Source organism: Typopeltis vanoorti, chromosome 2 (genome assembly GCF_054136105.1).
Source record: "Typopeltis vanoorti isolate ZY-2024b chromosome 2, IOZ_Tvanoo_1.0, whole genome shotgun sequence".
NCBI classification, from domain to species: Eukaryota; Metazoa; Arthropoda; class Arachnida; order Uropygi; family Thelyphonidae; genus Typopeltis; species Typopeltis vanoorti.
Window position 1 is genome coordinate 35,536,078 of NC_143550.1, and position 17,743 is coordinate 35,553,820.

The 17,743-nt window shown below is 35.1% G+C and overlaps 1 protein-coding gene across 4 annotated transcripts in view; it reads right to left on the reverse strand.

Moving 5' to 3' along the window:
- Positions 1-17,743, reverse strand: part of aux (cyclin-G-associated kinase) — a 482,129-nt gene that overhangs the window by 425,152 nt on the left and 39,234 nt on the right. For all 4 annotated transcript variants that reach the window (XM_090404291.1, XM_090404283.1, XM_090404277.1 and 1 more), the window contains exon 3: positions 3,159-3,218. In XM_090404291.1, coding sequence (XP_090260417.1) covers positions 3,159-3,218 — 60 coding nt within the window. The remainder of the gene's footprint in view (positions 1-3,158; positions 3,219-17,743) is intronic.

Consider the following 17,743-nt stretch of genomic DNA (forward strand, 5'->3'; position numbering starts at 1 on the left):
ACTTAATGAGCAGTTCATAAAGATCTTTTAATCTTGTGAATGTGGCTTCATGGAGAGATTAAGAGCAGTTGATGATGGGGAGGAGAGACTGACTGTAAGTGAGCAAGAGGTGTTTGTGGAGTTGAGTAAACTAGATGTAAATAAGGCTGTGGGACTTGATAATATATCACCGCATATTCTGAAGGAATGTGCCAGAGAGTTGACACCTGCGTTGACATATTTTTTTAATACGAGTCTTGCACTTGGTCAAGCCCCTAAAGAGTGGAAGGAGGGCAAGATTGTGCCACTTCATAAAGGAGGTGATCGAACTCAAGCATCAAACTATAGGCCTATCTGTGTGTCAGGTGTTGTGGTTAAGTTGTTGGAGAAGCTTGTGAGAACTAGGATCCAGAGTTGGGTTGACAACAATGGTATAATCTTTGATGAACAGCATGGATTTGCTAAAGGGAGGTCATGTTTTAGTAGTCTACTTACTTATTACAATAAAGTGACTGCTTCCTTGGACAGAGGAGAAGGATACACAGTAATATATTTGGATTTCGCAAAAGCTTTTGATAGAGTACCTCATGATAAGTTGACAGTCAAACTAGAGCAGATGGGGTTGGATATTAGGTTAGTGCATTGGATTGGAGACTGGCTATCTGATAGGTATCAACAAGTTGTGTATGGGGGTGCAATATCCAGGAAAAGGAAAGTCACTAGTGGAGTGCCTCAGGGGTCTGTTTTAGGGCCATTACTATTTAACTTGTATATTAATGATATTGGCGAAGATTTGGATGGAGATATTCAGTTGTTTGCAGATGATGCAAAGTTGGGACGAACCATAAAGAGTAGTGAAGATGTTGTGGCCTTGCGAGAAGACTTGAATAAATTGAGTGATTGGGCAAGCAAATGGGGATGTGAGTTCAATGTTGCAAAATGTAAGGTTTTAAAATTTGGAAAACAAAGATGGGATGCAGAATTTATGCTTGGTGAGAATATATTGTTGGAAGTAGAGGAAATAAGAGATCTGGGGGTGATAGTGGATAAGGATCTAAAATTTAGGGAACACATTGCCAAAAATTGTGAAGACAACACAAAGACTTCTGGGAATGATACGGAGGACACTGACGTGTAGAAGTAGGGAGATTCTTGTTCCATTGTATAAGGCTTTGATTAGGCCACACATGGACTATTGTTCCCAGATTTGGTCACCTGGTTTTCAGAAGGATGAAGAGATGTTGGAAATTCCAAAGGTGACTGACTAAGGTAGTTTCCGACGTCTGGAATGTCGAGTATGAGGAAAGATTGAAAAGATGTAATTTGCAGAGTCTAGTGGAGAGAAGGAAGAAGGGAGATATGATAGAGACCTACAAGTTGGTAAGGGGTTGTTATAGGATCAATGGTGGAGAAGTTCTACAGAGAGTAGTGGGAGATCAGGGGAGAACCAGAGGTCATCCCTGGAAACTGTATAAAGAGGGTGTGAGTAGGGGAGTGAGAGGCAGGTTTTTTTCGTGCAGAGTTGTGAGTGATTGGAATGCCTTGCCTGAGAGTGTGGTGTCTGCAAGGAGTTTGAATGTGTTTAAGACATGGTATGATGAGATGTGTGTGAGATAAAAGGACCTCCTAGATGAGTCTTTGACTCCATGAGGTCTTGTTTAATAATAATAATAATGATTTCACTGGTTTCAACTGCAGGAGGGGGGGGGGGGGGATTATGTCCTTGGAAATTTGTGTTCATTCAGATATTTGACAGTTAATGTTTCTCAAAAGAAATAATATAGCATGTGAACATAAGCAGAATTTCTATGAGAAAATGGCTCCTAACTGGAGATGTGCATATTATCAAAGAGAAAGGAAGTAAAATATGCTCTTTCTTACAAAAAATAAGAATCTCAATACTATCAAACCACAACTGTGTTTTGATAGTGTTCAGGTTCCCATGGGAATGACAACAACAGTGTTTTAGACATTTATAGAGGATGCTGATCATTTCAGCATTACAACATTCATAAATTCAAGGACAAATGGAGTATAACATCAGCAAAACTGTGAATGTGATTTGAGATTAGTGTGAGAAGGTCAGGATCCTCAAGAAGAACCCTAGAGTACTATGGCATACGAGGTAAAACTGAGAAAAGAGAGGAAATCATCTACCATGAAATATACTGGATTACTGTGCTCAGGTCAGGTCAATAAAATATACCACCTGGGTTTCTTGAGGATGAGAAAATAGTGGAGAGGATTCAGAGGCAAGTGATCAAGATGGTAAATTGTCTGTGGAATGCTTACTAAAGGAGAGATTGAGGGTTTGTGATTGCAAAAATTGGTTGACAGGCAAGGAGAAAAAAACAAGAAATAACTATCCACTGAAGGCATATAGAGAAGACAAAAACAATGCGACAATAATTTAACATTTTAGTATTAGGCATAGGCTTCAAATCTAATGTGAACAGGTTCCTCCTTTCTTAAATCTCTTCCTATCCACAGTACTGACATTCTTAACATTCCAAAGACCAGAAACTACCTTAGTCAATCACTCTGGACCCTTTTCAATATCTCCTTATCCTTTTGAAACAAAGATGACCAAATCTGTGCACAATAGTCCATATTGGTTGACCGACCAACCAACCAACCCCTCCCATGGGTCCAACATAAAAAAAAATAATTATTATTATTGCAGACTAATTTATAAGATACCAAAAATTGATGAAAGCATAAGTATCTGTCAAGAAAATCTTCACATGGACTGTATGGATTTTAAACTTTGATTCTGCATTTCAAAATAAATTAGAATGTTTTAATTTAACTAGTGTTACTGCTTGCATAACAACATGCATAAATAAAACAAAGAGTTGAAGTATTTAATGTTGCACTTGATTATATATAAACGTCTGTGAATTTTTTTTTTTCTTCTTATTGAACATATTTCTAAAACAGTATTAAGTATCTAGACTAAATTTTTAGATGTTATTATGAAGAATTTTCTAATTTAATTCATTTATGTCTAAAGTTCTATTTTTTCAGAAATGCAAATATGATACTGAGCAAGTGTCATATAGTAGCAACTCTCTGGCTATACAAAGTGTTTCTTTAAATAAACTGAATAATACATTTTGAAATAAACTACATACAATATACTGAATCAGAAATCATTTATTCAAAATAACAAAGGATACAAGAAAGGAGATTTCTTGTAATATGCCTTTACTGGTTTCACTGTCAGCTGCCAGCAACCTCTGAAATGTCATAAACATGTTTACATTTTTATTTAAATTGGGTGAACAATTAAACTGTTGTTGATATATTTTGACTATTTAAATAACTGTTTTTACTGACTAAAGACCATGTAAAAATCAGCATTTTAAAAATTCACATTTGTTGAGGGAGGGGTTATTTTAGTTTTTTTTGTTCACATAGTTCTGCAATTTGCATCACTTATAAATTACTCCCTCAATTCTGAATGGTTTGTCTTAACTTAAAGTCTAAACTACAAATCAAACTTACAGACAGATTTTTACCCCAGGAGATATATATATATATATATATATATATATATAACCATCATCAAATTCCTGCCATGTATCCTCAAGGAGTGTACAGGATATGATAGGAAATTAGTAATGATGTAAATTGTTCATATAGTACTATCATATCCTGTACACCCCTTGAGGGTGTACAGGATATGATAAATGATACATGGCAGGAATTTGATGATGATGGTTATATATATATATATATATATATATAACCTATAATGTGACTGTAATATCCTTTATTTTGGTCAAACAAATAAATCTATTGAATTACATATAGAGGAGCATAGGAGAGACATCTCTTACAAAAGAACACACGCCAGTGCTTGTCTAGTCATGTTCTTTTCTCAAACAATCCTGATGATGAACACCAGGGTCATTTAGTCTGCAGGGATAGATCCAAAAACATCTTTCATTGCCATGATGAGTTTGAAAGAAAAATTGTGGCGTCCAGAGAAATCATTCTTAATCATGAACATTTAAATAACAATTTGAGCTACAACCTCCCAGATAGCAATTCGGCTGTTTTTCAGTACTGGCGTTCACGAGAGACTGCAAGCACGCACTCACCAAACAATACCACGATTGAAAGAACAACTAAATATAACTATGTTTTTTCATGTTAATTATTTACTACAATTTTTCATGTGTTTCTCAGTTTTTTTTAAACTTAAGTGTTTTTATTGCTGTTTCCCATTTTTAAAAGACACCTGAAGAAGGCTGTCAAAAGCCGAAACTAGTAGTGTGTTATACCATTAAAACCTTATAATTATTCTCGGTTTCAGTCATTCAATTCTCTTTATACAAATGTATTAAAACAACCGAGTCAATGTTCCTCGATACATATATATATAACCATCTACAATTTTCCTCCAAATCAGTCTGTTACTTGTCAAGACTCCAACATTATCAGATCTTATATTTCTATCTTCTAAGGCACTTTTTATTGTATCAATCCACCTACATCTTGGTCTTCCTCTGGGTTGTTTTCCTGCCAGCCTGGCAGAGAACACTTGTTTTGCTAACCTTTCATCTCCCATTCTGTTTAAGTGACCATACCACCTGAGATTAGCTCTGCTAACGCATTCCTGAATGCTGACAATGTCTAGTTCTTTCCTAATATCCTAAGTTTTAATATGATACTACCATTGATGCCATCTGTTCGTGCCCCTCATCTTTCTCAGGACTCTCATATCTGCAATCTCTAGTCTTTGGTTAAGTGTTTAATTTCTGACCCAGCTCTCATATCCATAAGTTAAAACTGGTTTGAACACTGTGTTGAATACAGCTAATTTAGTGTTCCAACTAATTTTTCCCTTATTCCATATAAATTTATTCAATTGACTTCCTACCATACCAGCTTTGTTGATTTTGTTGTCTATTTCCATATTTAATTTACCATCTTCACTAAAAATCGTGCCTAAGTAGCTGAAATGTTTTACTTGTTCCATAGGTTTTCCATTCACAACACAGTTAACAATTTTCATTGTCTGTCTTTTTATTGCTGACCTTCATACCATATCTATTACAACAGTTATTCAATTTAGTCAGGGAATCTTGCAGACGTGTAGCGAATTTATTTAGAAGTATAACATCGTCCCCATAAAGCAAAGAGATGACTTTAACATCTCCAATTTTGATGTCATATTTAATACCACTTCCTTCATAATGTGATCCATATAGATAATGAATAACAGAGGGGATAATGTACATCCTTGTCTCACACCAGATTTAACGTTAAACCATCTTCCTGTACTTCCTTCAATTCTAACTGCTGACTTACAACTCAAATACAGACTAAGTATTGCTTTATATAATGATCCACTGACACCTTACAAGTGTAGTGTATTGAATAGCTTCTCTCTTGGCACCTTATCATATGCCTTTTCAAAATCGACAAAACTTAAATACAGATCTTTGTTATATTCCCATGCTTTCTCGACTATTTGTCGTAAAGTGAAGATATGATCCTGACAGCCTCTGTTTGGCCTGAATCCAGCTTGTTCTTCACCAAGCTTTTCTTCCACAATTCTTCTCAACCGTTTCTCAAGTATACTTGCATAAATCTTACCAGAAACACTCAGTAGGGAAATACCTCTGTAATTCTCACATTCGGTTTTATTTCCTTTTTATATATGGGTACTATGAGAGCTTTACTCCAATCATCGGGAATTTGTCCCTCTGTCCAGGACCTTCTGAATTATGCAATGCAGCCATTGTAAGACTTATACCTCCATACTTCAGTATTTCTGGTCAAATATCATCTACTCCTGCTGCCTTTCCAAATTTCAAGCCTTTGATGTCTTTTTCTACTTCAGGTATGGATATGTGTTCCTGATTGCATGCCTGGTCAGTGTTTTTTACCATTGTGCTATCACTGTTTGTTTCATTTAGCAATTTTTCAAAGTAATTACTCCATACTTCAAGGATATCTTTTTCTCCAGTTTTTATGTCACCTTTATGATCTCTAATTCCTTTTACAACACTCTTTCCTCCATTTCTGAGCTTGTTCAACAAACTCCAGAATATCTTGCCACCTTCTTGATATTTAGTGTCTATGTTCTTATCAAAGTCTTCCCATGACTTTTGTTTAGCTAGTTTTACACAGTGTTTAGCTTTCTTACATGTATTCTCTAAGAGCACAAGCTGACTTATTTGCCAGAAACTTTTGATATGCTTTCTTCTTTTCCTTCACTACCTCTTTAACTTCTTGGGTCCACCATGGAGCCTTTCATTTTAAATTTACACATTAACCATTTAACTTTTTAAGAGATTGAGTATTCAAACATGTTGCAAATATACAACATAAGACCAATAAAAACATGAAACTATATGAAAAGCATCCAGTTTGTACTGCCTACCTTCAATTATATATGGTAAATTTTCATTCTTTGTGGAAAACTTTCAAAAATTTTAGTCTCTTGACATCCAGCAAAACTTTCTATGTTGAATTCACACAAGAGAACAAATTTAAACGCAAACTGATCCTACTATATAAGTATGATCTATTGCTGATCTTATATTGCTCAATAGCTTATATACCAGCAATAAATAATAAAAAGTCAGATAAATTCTTACTACATCCTATATTACAGAATACTGAATGCCATACATAGTTTTCAATCAAGACACATCAATAACTTAATTTGCTTTCTATATGAAAGTCACGGCAAGATTCACTGAAGAATTACCAAAACCATATTAAGCTTCATCACTTCATAATAAATTTAGTTTAATCCTTTATCCAAGTGTAAGCAAACAAAGTTTGCACCTGAAAATATCTTCAGGACTGAGGTAAGGTGATGCAACTCGTAGCAAAGGTGGACCAAGCTCTCATCACTCTTTGTCTCAGTATCTCCCAAAATACAAAGCACATCTCCTTGCAGACATGTATACTGCTATGCATTAAAGGAAGGGCCACTACCCAGACCGGTTTTGACCTTTATTGAGGTCTCGTCAGTGGGAGGCAGACCCAGAGTGGTGATACTCAGGCAGAAGCAATGGAGAGGTCATATTTACCTACACGAGTTGCCAACTGGTGTACCACCTTATTATTAAATTACTCTGGATTTAGAGAAAGATGTTGGAAGTTTATTTTGCACTTGGTTAGACTATAATAAATTTAGATTAATCCTTTATGCAAGTGTAAGCAAACAAAGTTTGCACCTGAAAATATCTCTAGAACTGAGGTAAGGTGGTACATCTCTTGGCAACTGGTAGCAAAGGTGGACCAAGCTCTCATCACTCCTTGTTTCAGTATCTCCCATAATGCAAAGCACATCTCCTTGCGGACACTGGTTGGCAACTCGTATAGGTAAATATGACCTCTCCATTGCTTCTGCCTGAGTATCACTACTCTGGGTCTGCCTCCCACTGACGAGACCTCAATAAAGGTCGAAATCAGTCTGCGTAGTGGCCCTTCCCTTAATGCATAGCAGTATACATGTCTGCAAGGAGATGTGCTTTGCATTATGGGAGATACTGAGACAAGGAGTGATGAGAGCTTGGTCCACCTTACCTCAGTCCTGAAGATATTTTCAGGTGCAAACTTTGTTTGCTTACACTTGGATAAAGGATTAAACTAAATTTATTATAGTCTAACCAAGTGCAAAATAAACTTCATCACTTTAGAATGATTTATCTTCTATGTGAAAGTCTCAGTATACTTCACTGAAGAAATAACTAAAACAGCATTGACAGTTTCAAATCAAATCCAGCCTGATTGGCAGAGTGAATTGCATACCCACTCTGCAGCCAACAGGTTGTGGGTTTAAATCCCATTGTGGACATGGATGTTTGTAAAAAGCCTGCTCTGGATGAGCCTATATAGCTCCTTCAGCCTGAGTCCTAAATAAACCAACATTATGACTCAAACTTTGCTGGCCCAATTTCTATATGAACTGTAAAAGATATAAAATTTCTTTCAGTTTTAATTGAATAAATCCTATATAAATTAGTGACAGCAATTAACTTCAAACATCTCTTTTTTTAAAGGATTTCCTTTCAAACTTTTCTCCTAATTTCTGTCTAATCTTCATATATTGAAGACGCAGAAACCACTACAATTCTTCTTCTACCATGTTCTCTTGTTCTACTTCTAAAAAAGTTGATACTTAGCAACGTCCGTTAACCTTCTCTTCTGCACATATTTGAAATAGAGTAGCAAGTTCAGCACTTTGCCTGAAATGCTGACAAAGTTCTTTTCATAGTGCAGGAAAGTTAATTATTTATAATATCATTATGAAACAAGAAAAATTTATAGCATATCTTTGTTTTACAATGTTTTAATAATGAGGCAAGTTTACTTAATTATGCCTGCAACTGGAGGCTTGAAATGACTTGAAAAAGCCATTTCAAGCCTCGTTTGGGTTTGGTCTCTCTCTCTCTCGAGAATTTCCAGATCAAGATTTCAGTGGCCAAAAGATAAAAATTACATCTAAAAGTATCTCGTCAGACATTAAAATAAAACTTCAAAAAATAACAGCATAACTTTAATTTTTTTTTTTTTTTTTTGTGAGCTATCTGAAATTTAATACAGATATCCTATAAAATACTGTATATCAAAAAAGATTTTCCTGTATCATTCACAAAAGTCTCATTAAATTCATCATACATTTCAGATTTAAGCTGAATACAGCATTTTTTGCTTACCCAAGGAGTATAAGTATAATCACTAAGTAACTCTTTATTATGCAACAGTTCAACTATAAACCATTAACAATGTGATAACAAAAAAGAGCAATGATCTACCAGTTAACTATCAATCTTGAAGTTATTTGCTAGCCCAGTAGGCCAAGTGACTGTACTGCTCTCTCCGACCAACACAACGTCTTGAAATCACCAATAGTTGAGTTCAGGCTGGTGGTGATTTCACAGATTTCAAAAACATTAGCTGTGACTAAAAAAAGAATTTTATCTACTCTCTTTTGGAATAAAAGGCATTCATAAGTTTACTAATAATAATACTAGCCCTCACAGAATAAACTTTAGATTTGACTATTTTGTGTATTATTATCTCCTCCTCCTCCCTCCAATTGACATTTGTTGTCTTTCTTCTGACTTCATTTTTTTTTTTTAAGCATATGCTTCTCATAATACAACACTGATCCTAGTCCAGAAATATACAAAGTGCATCCAGAAACTTAGTTTGATCCTGCATAGCAGTGGAGGTGCAAGTGGGAGAATTGGGGGAATGTGTCTACACACTGTCAAAAGAGTCATGAAATATGTGACAGACATACTGTCAATTCACTATGTTTATAAGTTTTCCATCTTATTATAAAATGAATAAGAAAATCTAAAATCCTGACAGCTGCAAGATACAGTCAGCAATAACATTTTTGAATGCCAAAAAATGTTCACCTAGCTAAATATTATCAGAAAGTTAGTGAAGCATGTGGAAAAATATGTCATCAGTGAGAGAATGGTGAGAAGTATGGGATGTTTGGTGAAAGGAGGATAAATATGCATGATAGCCACTGTCATTAATCACTGCTAATCTGCTTGATCAGGTGAATGAGAAGATTCAAGAAAACAGAAGATTCATCATTTCTAAGTTAAGTACACATTTTCTACACACATTCCTCATTCTTTACTACACAAAATCATGAATCATAAACTGTATCAAGATGAGTGCCAGAAATGCTCACTAATGATCATCTCAAAACAAAATGCACAGTAGCAGCACTGAACTTTGTGGAACAATATCATAATGAAGGTGATAAATTTTTGAACCACACTGTGACAGATGAAACCTGGAAACAGTCGCTTACTATCTGGTGTCACATGACACTAGATAGTAAGCAACAAATCAAAACAATTCAAACATTTTTAACTACAGAAAGATCATGTGCAACGTGTTTCAGTAGAGACATGGTGTTTGGTCCATCAGCTTTATATCTCAAGGAGCAACAAAAATTGAGGTGTTTACTGTGAGATTAAAAAAAAACTGCAGCAGTATATTCAAAATCAAAGATGCGAACTCCTCAGCTCCAGAGTTTTCATTCACCACAATACACAACCCCACACTGCAGCTAAAATCTTCTGACACCTATCCTATAGCACTGATCTTGCACTCCAGCAACTCCCATCTTTTCTCCACTTCAAGATGTTTTCAGCAGCTTAACAACAGCAATGATGGAATAATATGACTATGAAGCTTGAAAAATTCAGCTGTGAAATCTTCTGACACCTATCCTATAGCACTGATCTTGCACTCCAGCAACTCCCATCTTTTCTCCACTTCAAGATGTTTTCAGCAGCTTAACAACAGCAATGATGGAATAATATGACTATGAAGGAATGGATCAAAACAATACTTTGACAAGAAGATACAAAACTTGTACCAACAAATGTCTCAATTTGGAAAAGTAGATGACAGGATATGTCAACTTAGACAATAAGTAATACTAAAAATATTATAATTTCTGAACATGCCTCATATTCACCTTCATTTGGTTTTCCATCCCTTCAAATTTTTTCTTTTTCCCTTCCCACATCCTGAGCTCCTTCCCCCATCACTACTTTTATTCAATCATTCTTTTCCCTTTTTAATTCTCCTTATTAACAATAAGAACTTAATTTATTAGTGTTGGTTCTAACAATAAAAACTTAAGACCAATCATAACTCCGTTTCTGAACATGCTTCATATTCACCTTGACCGAGTTTTCCATATCTTCAAAATCCTCCACAATTTTGCTTTTTCTCTCCTTCCCACATCCTAAGCTCCTCTCCTACCACTTTCATTCACCCATTCTTTTCCCTTTTTAATTCTTCTTACTAACAATAAATCCAAAAGGTTCCCAGCTGCAAGCTTCCTGCTGCACCAACTGACATGATGATAACTAATAATTAAGGAATTGACAGCGTACACTAGAAATATAAATTAAATAAACTTTAATATATACTTTCCGATATTTCGGCAAACGTCACGTTGCCATCTTCTTGGGAACTTATTACAAAGACAAGTGCACACAAGTACTACATAACAGCAAATGAGAACGGAAGCTAGGAAGCTAACGTTTTCCTAAAGTCCTGATGGTGCCCCCGCCAGGGGGCACCATCAGGACTTTATTGGTAGTTCTTGGCCTTTGGGCTGAAGTTCTTCTGATAAATGTTTCCCAAATTTGGGGCAGTCTCATGCATCCAAATTTGTTGAGGTTTGGCATGTTCCTAAGGGCTGAGGCTGATTCCATGAATAGTCTTTCATATTTGAACTTGCTGCGGTATATTACTGTGGCTTTCTTCCATCTTATTCTGTGGCGAGTATCCAGAGCGTGGTCTGCAAGCTCAGAGTGGCTGTACTTGTTCCTGTACCTGTAGCCTGTGTTCTCACAAAAGCAAACCCTCCAAAATCCAACTTATCCATTAGTGAATACAAGTCACTACAAGAATTGAAGAGAAACAAAGAAATAGTGATCACCAAAGCAGATAAGGGGAATGCCACTGTGGTACTCAATCTTAATGACTACACGGGTAAGCTCAAGGCTTTACTATTAGATCGATCCAATTACCTCCCTATTGAATATAATCCCACCAACTCTCAAATTAGAAAACTCCATAGGTCACTTCTTGGCCTGTGGAGATTACCAACAGACTGAAACCCTATAACTCTAGACCCTCCCCCCCTGCATATATGGGCTCCAAAAAATACAAAGAAAATGTGCCATTATGTCCCATAGTGGATGGCATTGATTCCCCCACTTACAAACTAGCCAAGCATTTAGCCAAAGCGCTCTCACACTATACTGACAACACACCATCACACATAAAAAACTCAGCCCACTTCAGAGCCAGTATCGAAAACCTTACACTCCAACATAATGATATAATGGTCAGTTTTGACGTCTCCTCCTTATTCACGAATGTCCCCCTCAAAGAAACTTTACAGCTAATCCAAGCTAAATTTCCTCCCGATATCTCAACCCTGTTTCAGTTTACAATGAACTCAGGCTATTTCGTTTGGCAGGAAAAATTCTACAAACAGATAGAGGGGACAGCCATGGGTTCACCACTTTCCCCACCCTTGGCTAACTTCTTTATGGAGACTTTTGAAGAGTGTTTTCTATTTGTGTTCGCTATTTGGCCACATGGCCCGGATTCACTCCTCTCCTTCCTAACACACTTAAACAACCAACACCCTAGAATCAAGTTCACCCTGGAAAAAGAGGAAAACAATAGCCTCCCCTTCCTAGACACACTAGTCACCTGCCAACCTGATGGAACCTTGGTTTTCTCAGTTTATAGAAAACTCACCCATACAGGCAGATACATTCACCAACAATCCCATCACCCCCCCTCACAACAACATGGAGTTATTAAGACACTATTCAACAGGGCAAAAATAATCTGTTCAAATGATCAAGCCCTAACCACTGAACAAAATCACATCCATGACACTTTCTCAGCCAATGGCTACCCCCCCCCCTTCCTCAAAAAAAAAGAATCCAAAAAATACTTAACCCAGTTATCCACAACCCACCATTCCCTCCCCTTCACAAAAAAGATTACTCTAAATCCATCACCATCCCTACATCCAAGGCACCTCGGAAAAAATCAACAAAATTTTAAAAAAACATGACTTGACCACCTGTTACAGACCACATAGAAAATTGGCATCCCTTATCCGCTCCACTAAAGACCAACCACTTCCCCTAGACCTATCTGGTGTATACCAGGTCCCTTGCAGCTGTAAACTGTCCTACTTTGGCCAAACAGGCAGGACAGCAAATATCAGAATCTCAGAACACAAGGATTACATCCGATTTTACAAGTACAGCCACTCTGGACTTGCAGACCACACTCTGGATACTCGCCACAGAATAAGATGGAAGAAAGCCACAGTAATACACCGCAGCAAGTTCAAATATGAAAGACTATTCATGGAATCAGCCTCAGCCCTTAGGAACATGCCAAACCTCAACAAATTTGGATGCATGAGACTGCCCCAAATTTGGGAAACATTTATCAGAAGAACTTCAGCCCAAAGGCCAAGAACTACCAATAAAGCCCGCCAGGGGGCACCATCAGGACTTTAGGAAAACGTTAGCTTCCTAGCTTCCGTTCTCATTTGCTGTTATGTAGTACTTGTGTGCACTTGTCTTTGTAATAAGTTCCCAAGAAGATGGCAACGTGACGTTTGCCAAAATATCTGAAAGTATATATTAAAGTTTATTTAATTTATATTTCTAGTGTACACTGTCAATTCCTTACTTATTAGTTATCATGTATAACCAGCGTATAAGCCTCTCAACAAGAACAACTGACATGATATCACAGCCATAGATGGATAATTTTCCCATTTCATGTAATTTAAAATTAAACAATCTGTTTTGGCAAACTACTATGAAATATATTAACTTAGCTATTATAGCAATTCAATTTAGAGCACAGTAGGCCTTCAGGATTGTCTCTAAACTGTAGATCTTTACCATCTCTGACACAAAATTATACGAATTATACTTTGATTTACAACAGGTTAGACGGCGAATGTCTTTAGAGAAAACCAAGTATTTACCTGTATTTTTTTTTCCTCCTTTAATTTTTCTGGAATCACGATGAGATTGGCTACAGTAATTCTCATCTCACCTTCTATTTAACAGGTCAAATAGCCTCTCACAGTCAAGTAAACATAGCTTCATAGCAAAATAATGCTATGATAGAAGAGTTAATTCTAATATAGAGTCTGCTCTGTCTGTCACCTACATGTGTTTTTCCAGCTGGCTTGCTGTACAAAGCATCAAAACCTAAGTTTCCATGAGGGGAAATCATGCTACTTTCATACAAGAACAGATAGTCACGTCTATAAGCTTTTCAGTTAAATCATTTTCAGATGAAAAACTTATAAAGGTTCTTCCCATGCCAGATAGGATTCAAACTCAGATATAACACAAAAGGCATGGTCAGCTGCAATTTAAAACTCTATGGAACCCTTACTCATGTTTCGTTTCCCAAAACATGGGTGAGGTCTACATATACTCTTGAAACACCACTGTTTCAATCTTCTCTACTTCATTATATACCACCTCTCTTCTAATACTGCCATTCCTGATTCAGTCACTTAGTAACCTTCAAGGACTTATGTTACCAAAATTCTATTTCAACAACCCTACAACAGTTTGGTTATGGTTTGTGTTTTACAATTATAGATAAGAATTTTTTTTTGACATTGCAGGATAATATTCACTTTCTATCTTTTGAGAAGTTACAAGTCTCATAATGCAGAACCTTTCAAGCACACAATCAGCTTTGTGCTCAATTGCCATGAAGTTAGATTTCTCTGAAGAACAGGCACTTAGCAGAAAGACATTTCTACTTATGTACCAGCATTCTCATGAATAAGTTAATCTGCCTTTATTACTTAGATATATGATTTTTTTTTTTAACATCAATCCCATGCACAAAAGGTTCAAAATCTAAAGCACATTTACCAGAACATAATCTGGAATTGCTGTTCCAGAGAAAAAAAAAATAGACCATTCAAGGCCACTTGGATGCTAATAAGCAGGTTAGTAATCTGAACTGAGCAATGAAAATCTGTCTATATAACACATTCACGAGCATCCATGTGTCATAGCAGAATATGAACCACAGCCTGCAGGATGGTCAGTAGTGACACTATCAATTTGGCCAACCAGGCTGCCATATAGTAAATGGGAATCTAGACATTAATAGGGTTCTCAACAGGGTAAATTAATTTTTAAGTATTAATAATTTGTATTTTTATTATTAAATTATATTATTATTATTATATTAAATGATATAAAAATATAAGATAAATTATAAAAATAACAAATATAAGTGGAGGTTTCTGTGGTTAAGAAGTTCATATTCTGGTAATTGGACCACTTTTTTTTAAGCTAAAAGCACAATAAAGAAATAAAACCCAACAAGTTTCGTAAGTCATTTGACTTGCATCTTTAAGGGTAAAAGGTAACTTAAAGTTTAAAACAACAAAAAAGAGAAATTATTCAAAAAAAGTTCATACTATACAGTTGTAGCCATCTGACTGTTCATAAAATTAAAAAATCAGAATGCAGATTCAAAGCAGTGCTAAGTTTAAACAATGCTGGATGATGCCACGTTCTGTTGTTCACGTTCATAATGTCTGAGGTATTTTTTTTTATCAAAACTGACCAAACTTAGTGTAGACGAGGTCTGACTGAGGTATATTTTTTTATCAAAGCTGACCAAAACTTGGTGTAGAATTAAGCCTTGGTTTTTATTGCATTGTGTTGGAATTCTAATTAAAATTAGACCAAACTTGGTGTAGAATTAAGCCTTGGTTTTTATTGCATTGTGTTAGAATTCTAATTTTAATTAGAATTCCAACACAATGCAATAAAAACCAAGGCTTAATTCTACACCAAGTTTCGTCAGCTTTGATAAAAACTATGCCTCAGTCAGACCTCGGACATTATAAATGTGAACAACAGAACGTGGCATCATCAAGCATTGTTTAAACTTAACATTGCTTTGAATCTGCATTCTGATTTTTTAATTTTATGAACAGTCAGATGGCTACAACTGTATAGTATGAACTTTTTTTGAATAATTTCTCTTTTTTTGTTGTTTTAAACTTTAAGTTACCTTTTACCCCTAAAGATGCAAGTCAAATGACTTAGGAAACTTGTTGGGTTTTATTTCTTTATTGTGCTTTTAGCTTAATAAAAATAAAATAAAAAAATTTTTAAAAATGTGGTCCAATTACTGAAATATGCCTTATAATAAATATAATTTGATTCCCCAGCTCGTTAAACAAAACTAACATGCTGAGGAATCAAATTATCAAATCTCTCTCATAGTGATAAAAATTAACTAGTCTTTTTGCAATCAAAGGGTGCAATGTCCTCTGTAATGTTACCAAAATTCTCCAATAAACCTCCAATATGAGGGCTGGATGCTCAGTGGAGGTTTCTTATTGGAGGTCTGAAGTGGCACAGAAAAAACAAGACCATGCTTAGTTTTTGGAGCAAGTTTATCCAACATTTAGCTTGACGAAAAGCACTGACATCTAGTACAGGTTTCCATTTATGAACATTTATAAGCAAAATCATTATTTCCAACTGTTTTGTGAAATTACCTATATAATTATAGTAATTAGTTATTTTAGAAAATCTAAAATGCTACTTAAATGAAAGAGATTAGAACATCATAACTGCAAATGTTTTACATTACAATAAAAAATAAAGGATATTGTAAAATCATAATAAATGAAGCAAACTGAAATAACTGAAGTAATTTTTTTTAAATTCAAATACAACGATAATATTTATCAAATCAAGATATCAAAATCATGTTAAAAAGGGAAGATAAAATTATTTTTTAAAGTAGAAACATACAAAGAATAGTACTGCAACAACAACACAGGTGACCACATTGTATCTGTTGGATATTAATCATAAACCAAAATACAGGATGCCTTTCATTATTTAACTAATGTTTTCAATTTAAAAAAAAAATCAGAATTCTCAAAAATATGTATATTAGAACTGTATTATAACAAACTGTACAGATTCAGTCCGTTAACAACCAGGCTTAGCAGCTGCACTTGGGTCAATTGAGGGAAAAAACATCAAGATTTTGTACAAACAAAATCTTGATGTTTTTCCAAAGGCATATCTGCATAGGTTCAACTGTTTCGTTACGATTCCAGACCGCATAATTCATACACAAATTCTCAACTTAATTAACACCAGACAAAACTGACTGCATCCATTTTAATGTATTTTCACTTTGCATTATCTCTCATTCAGTAATCCCTCAATTATTCAACGATAGTGGGAGAGCAATTTATTAGTTGGATAACTAAAGGTATAATTACTTAGTGCTGTACTACCAGAAGTCAGTTGACACATTAACCATTTATTGGTTAATGTGTCAACTGTTAGTTGAAGAAGATTCATTCATTTGAAGGTTAGATATTTGAGAGATCACTTTATTTTAACAATAAACGGTATGTTTAAAATATCAGGTACGCTATGTAATAAATGTGTTTTAAAATACTTACCTGAAAAACCTATTTTTTTTCTTAATACATAAAATCTCTCTATTATCTAACCACAGCAGGAAATCAATTTGCTAATCAACTCTTCAATTATCCTATAAGTTATGATTCAATTATCTGGTACAGCGACATGGTGCTGTAGAAGTCAGTTGGCATTCTAATCCCAAGAATCAGTTAACTGAAGGTCGGATAACTTGAGAAATCATTGTAATCAATCTTACTGATAATTTCAGTGATTACATTTTATCCATGAATAAAGCAACTTTTAAGGATTTTTTTTTTTTTCTTTTACACTTACACGGTGATTAGAATACATTTTGGAAATAATGGAGACAACTAACGTGTTTGAGTAAAACTTTAGTTTAATATAAACCAAAATCTACACTCTATGTTTAGACCTTCATATCAAGGTCATCTTTTGGAGCATATACACTATATACAGAGAAACAAGCTGCACTACAATCTACATGGTTTGCTAAAGCTACTGACCAACCTTTACAACACTTATTGGACTGACCTTTGTTAAAAAAAAAAAAAAACCTTTACTACAAAGCTAGAGTCCTATTATTATCTATTAGTTACAAAATTACATTGGCCTGGAGAGCAACATGTTTATATATATATATATTAAAAACATGATTATGCATATAAATTTCAACCAGTAGGTATGGTATAGTTTCTAATACTAACTGAAGGTTACTTAAAGTCCTAAAATATGCTGGA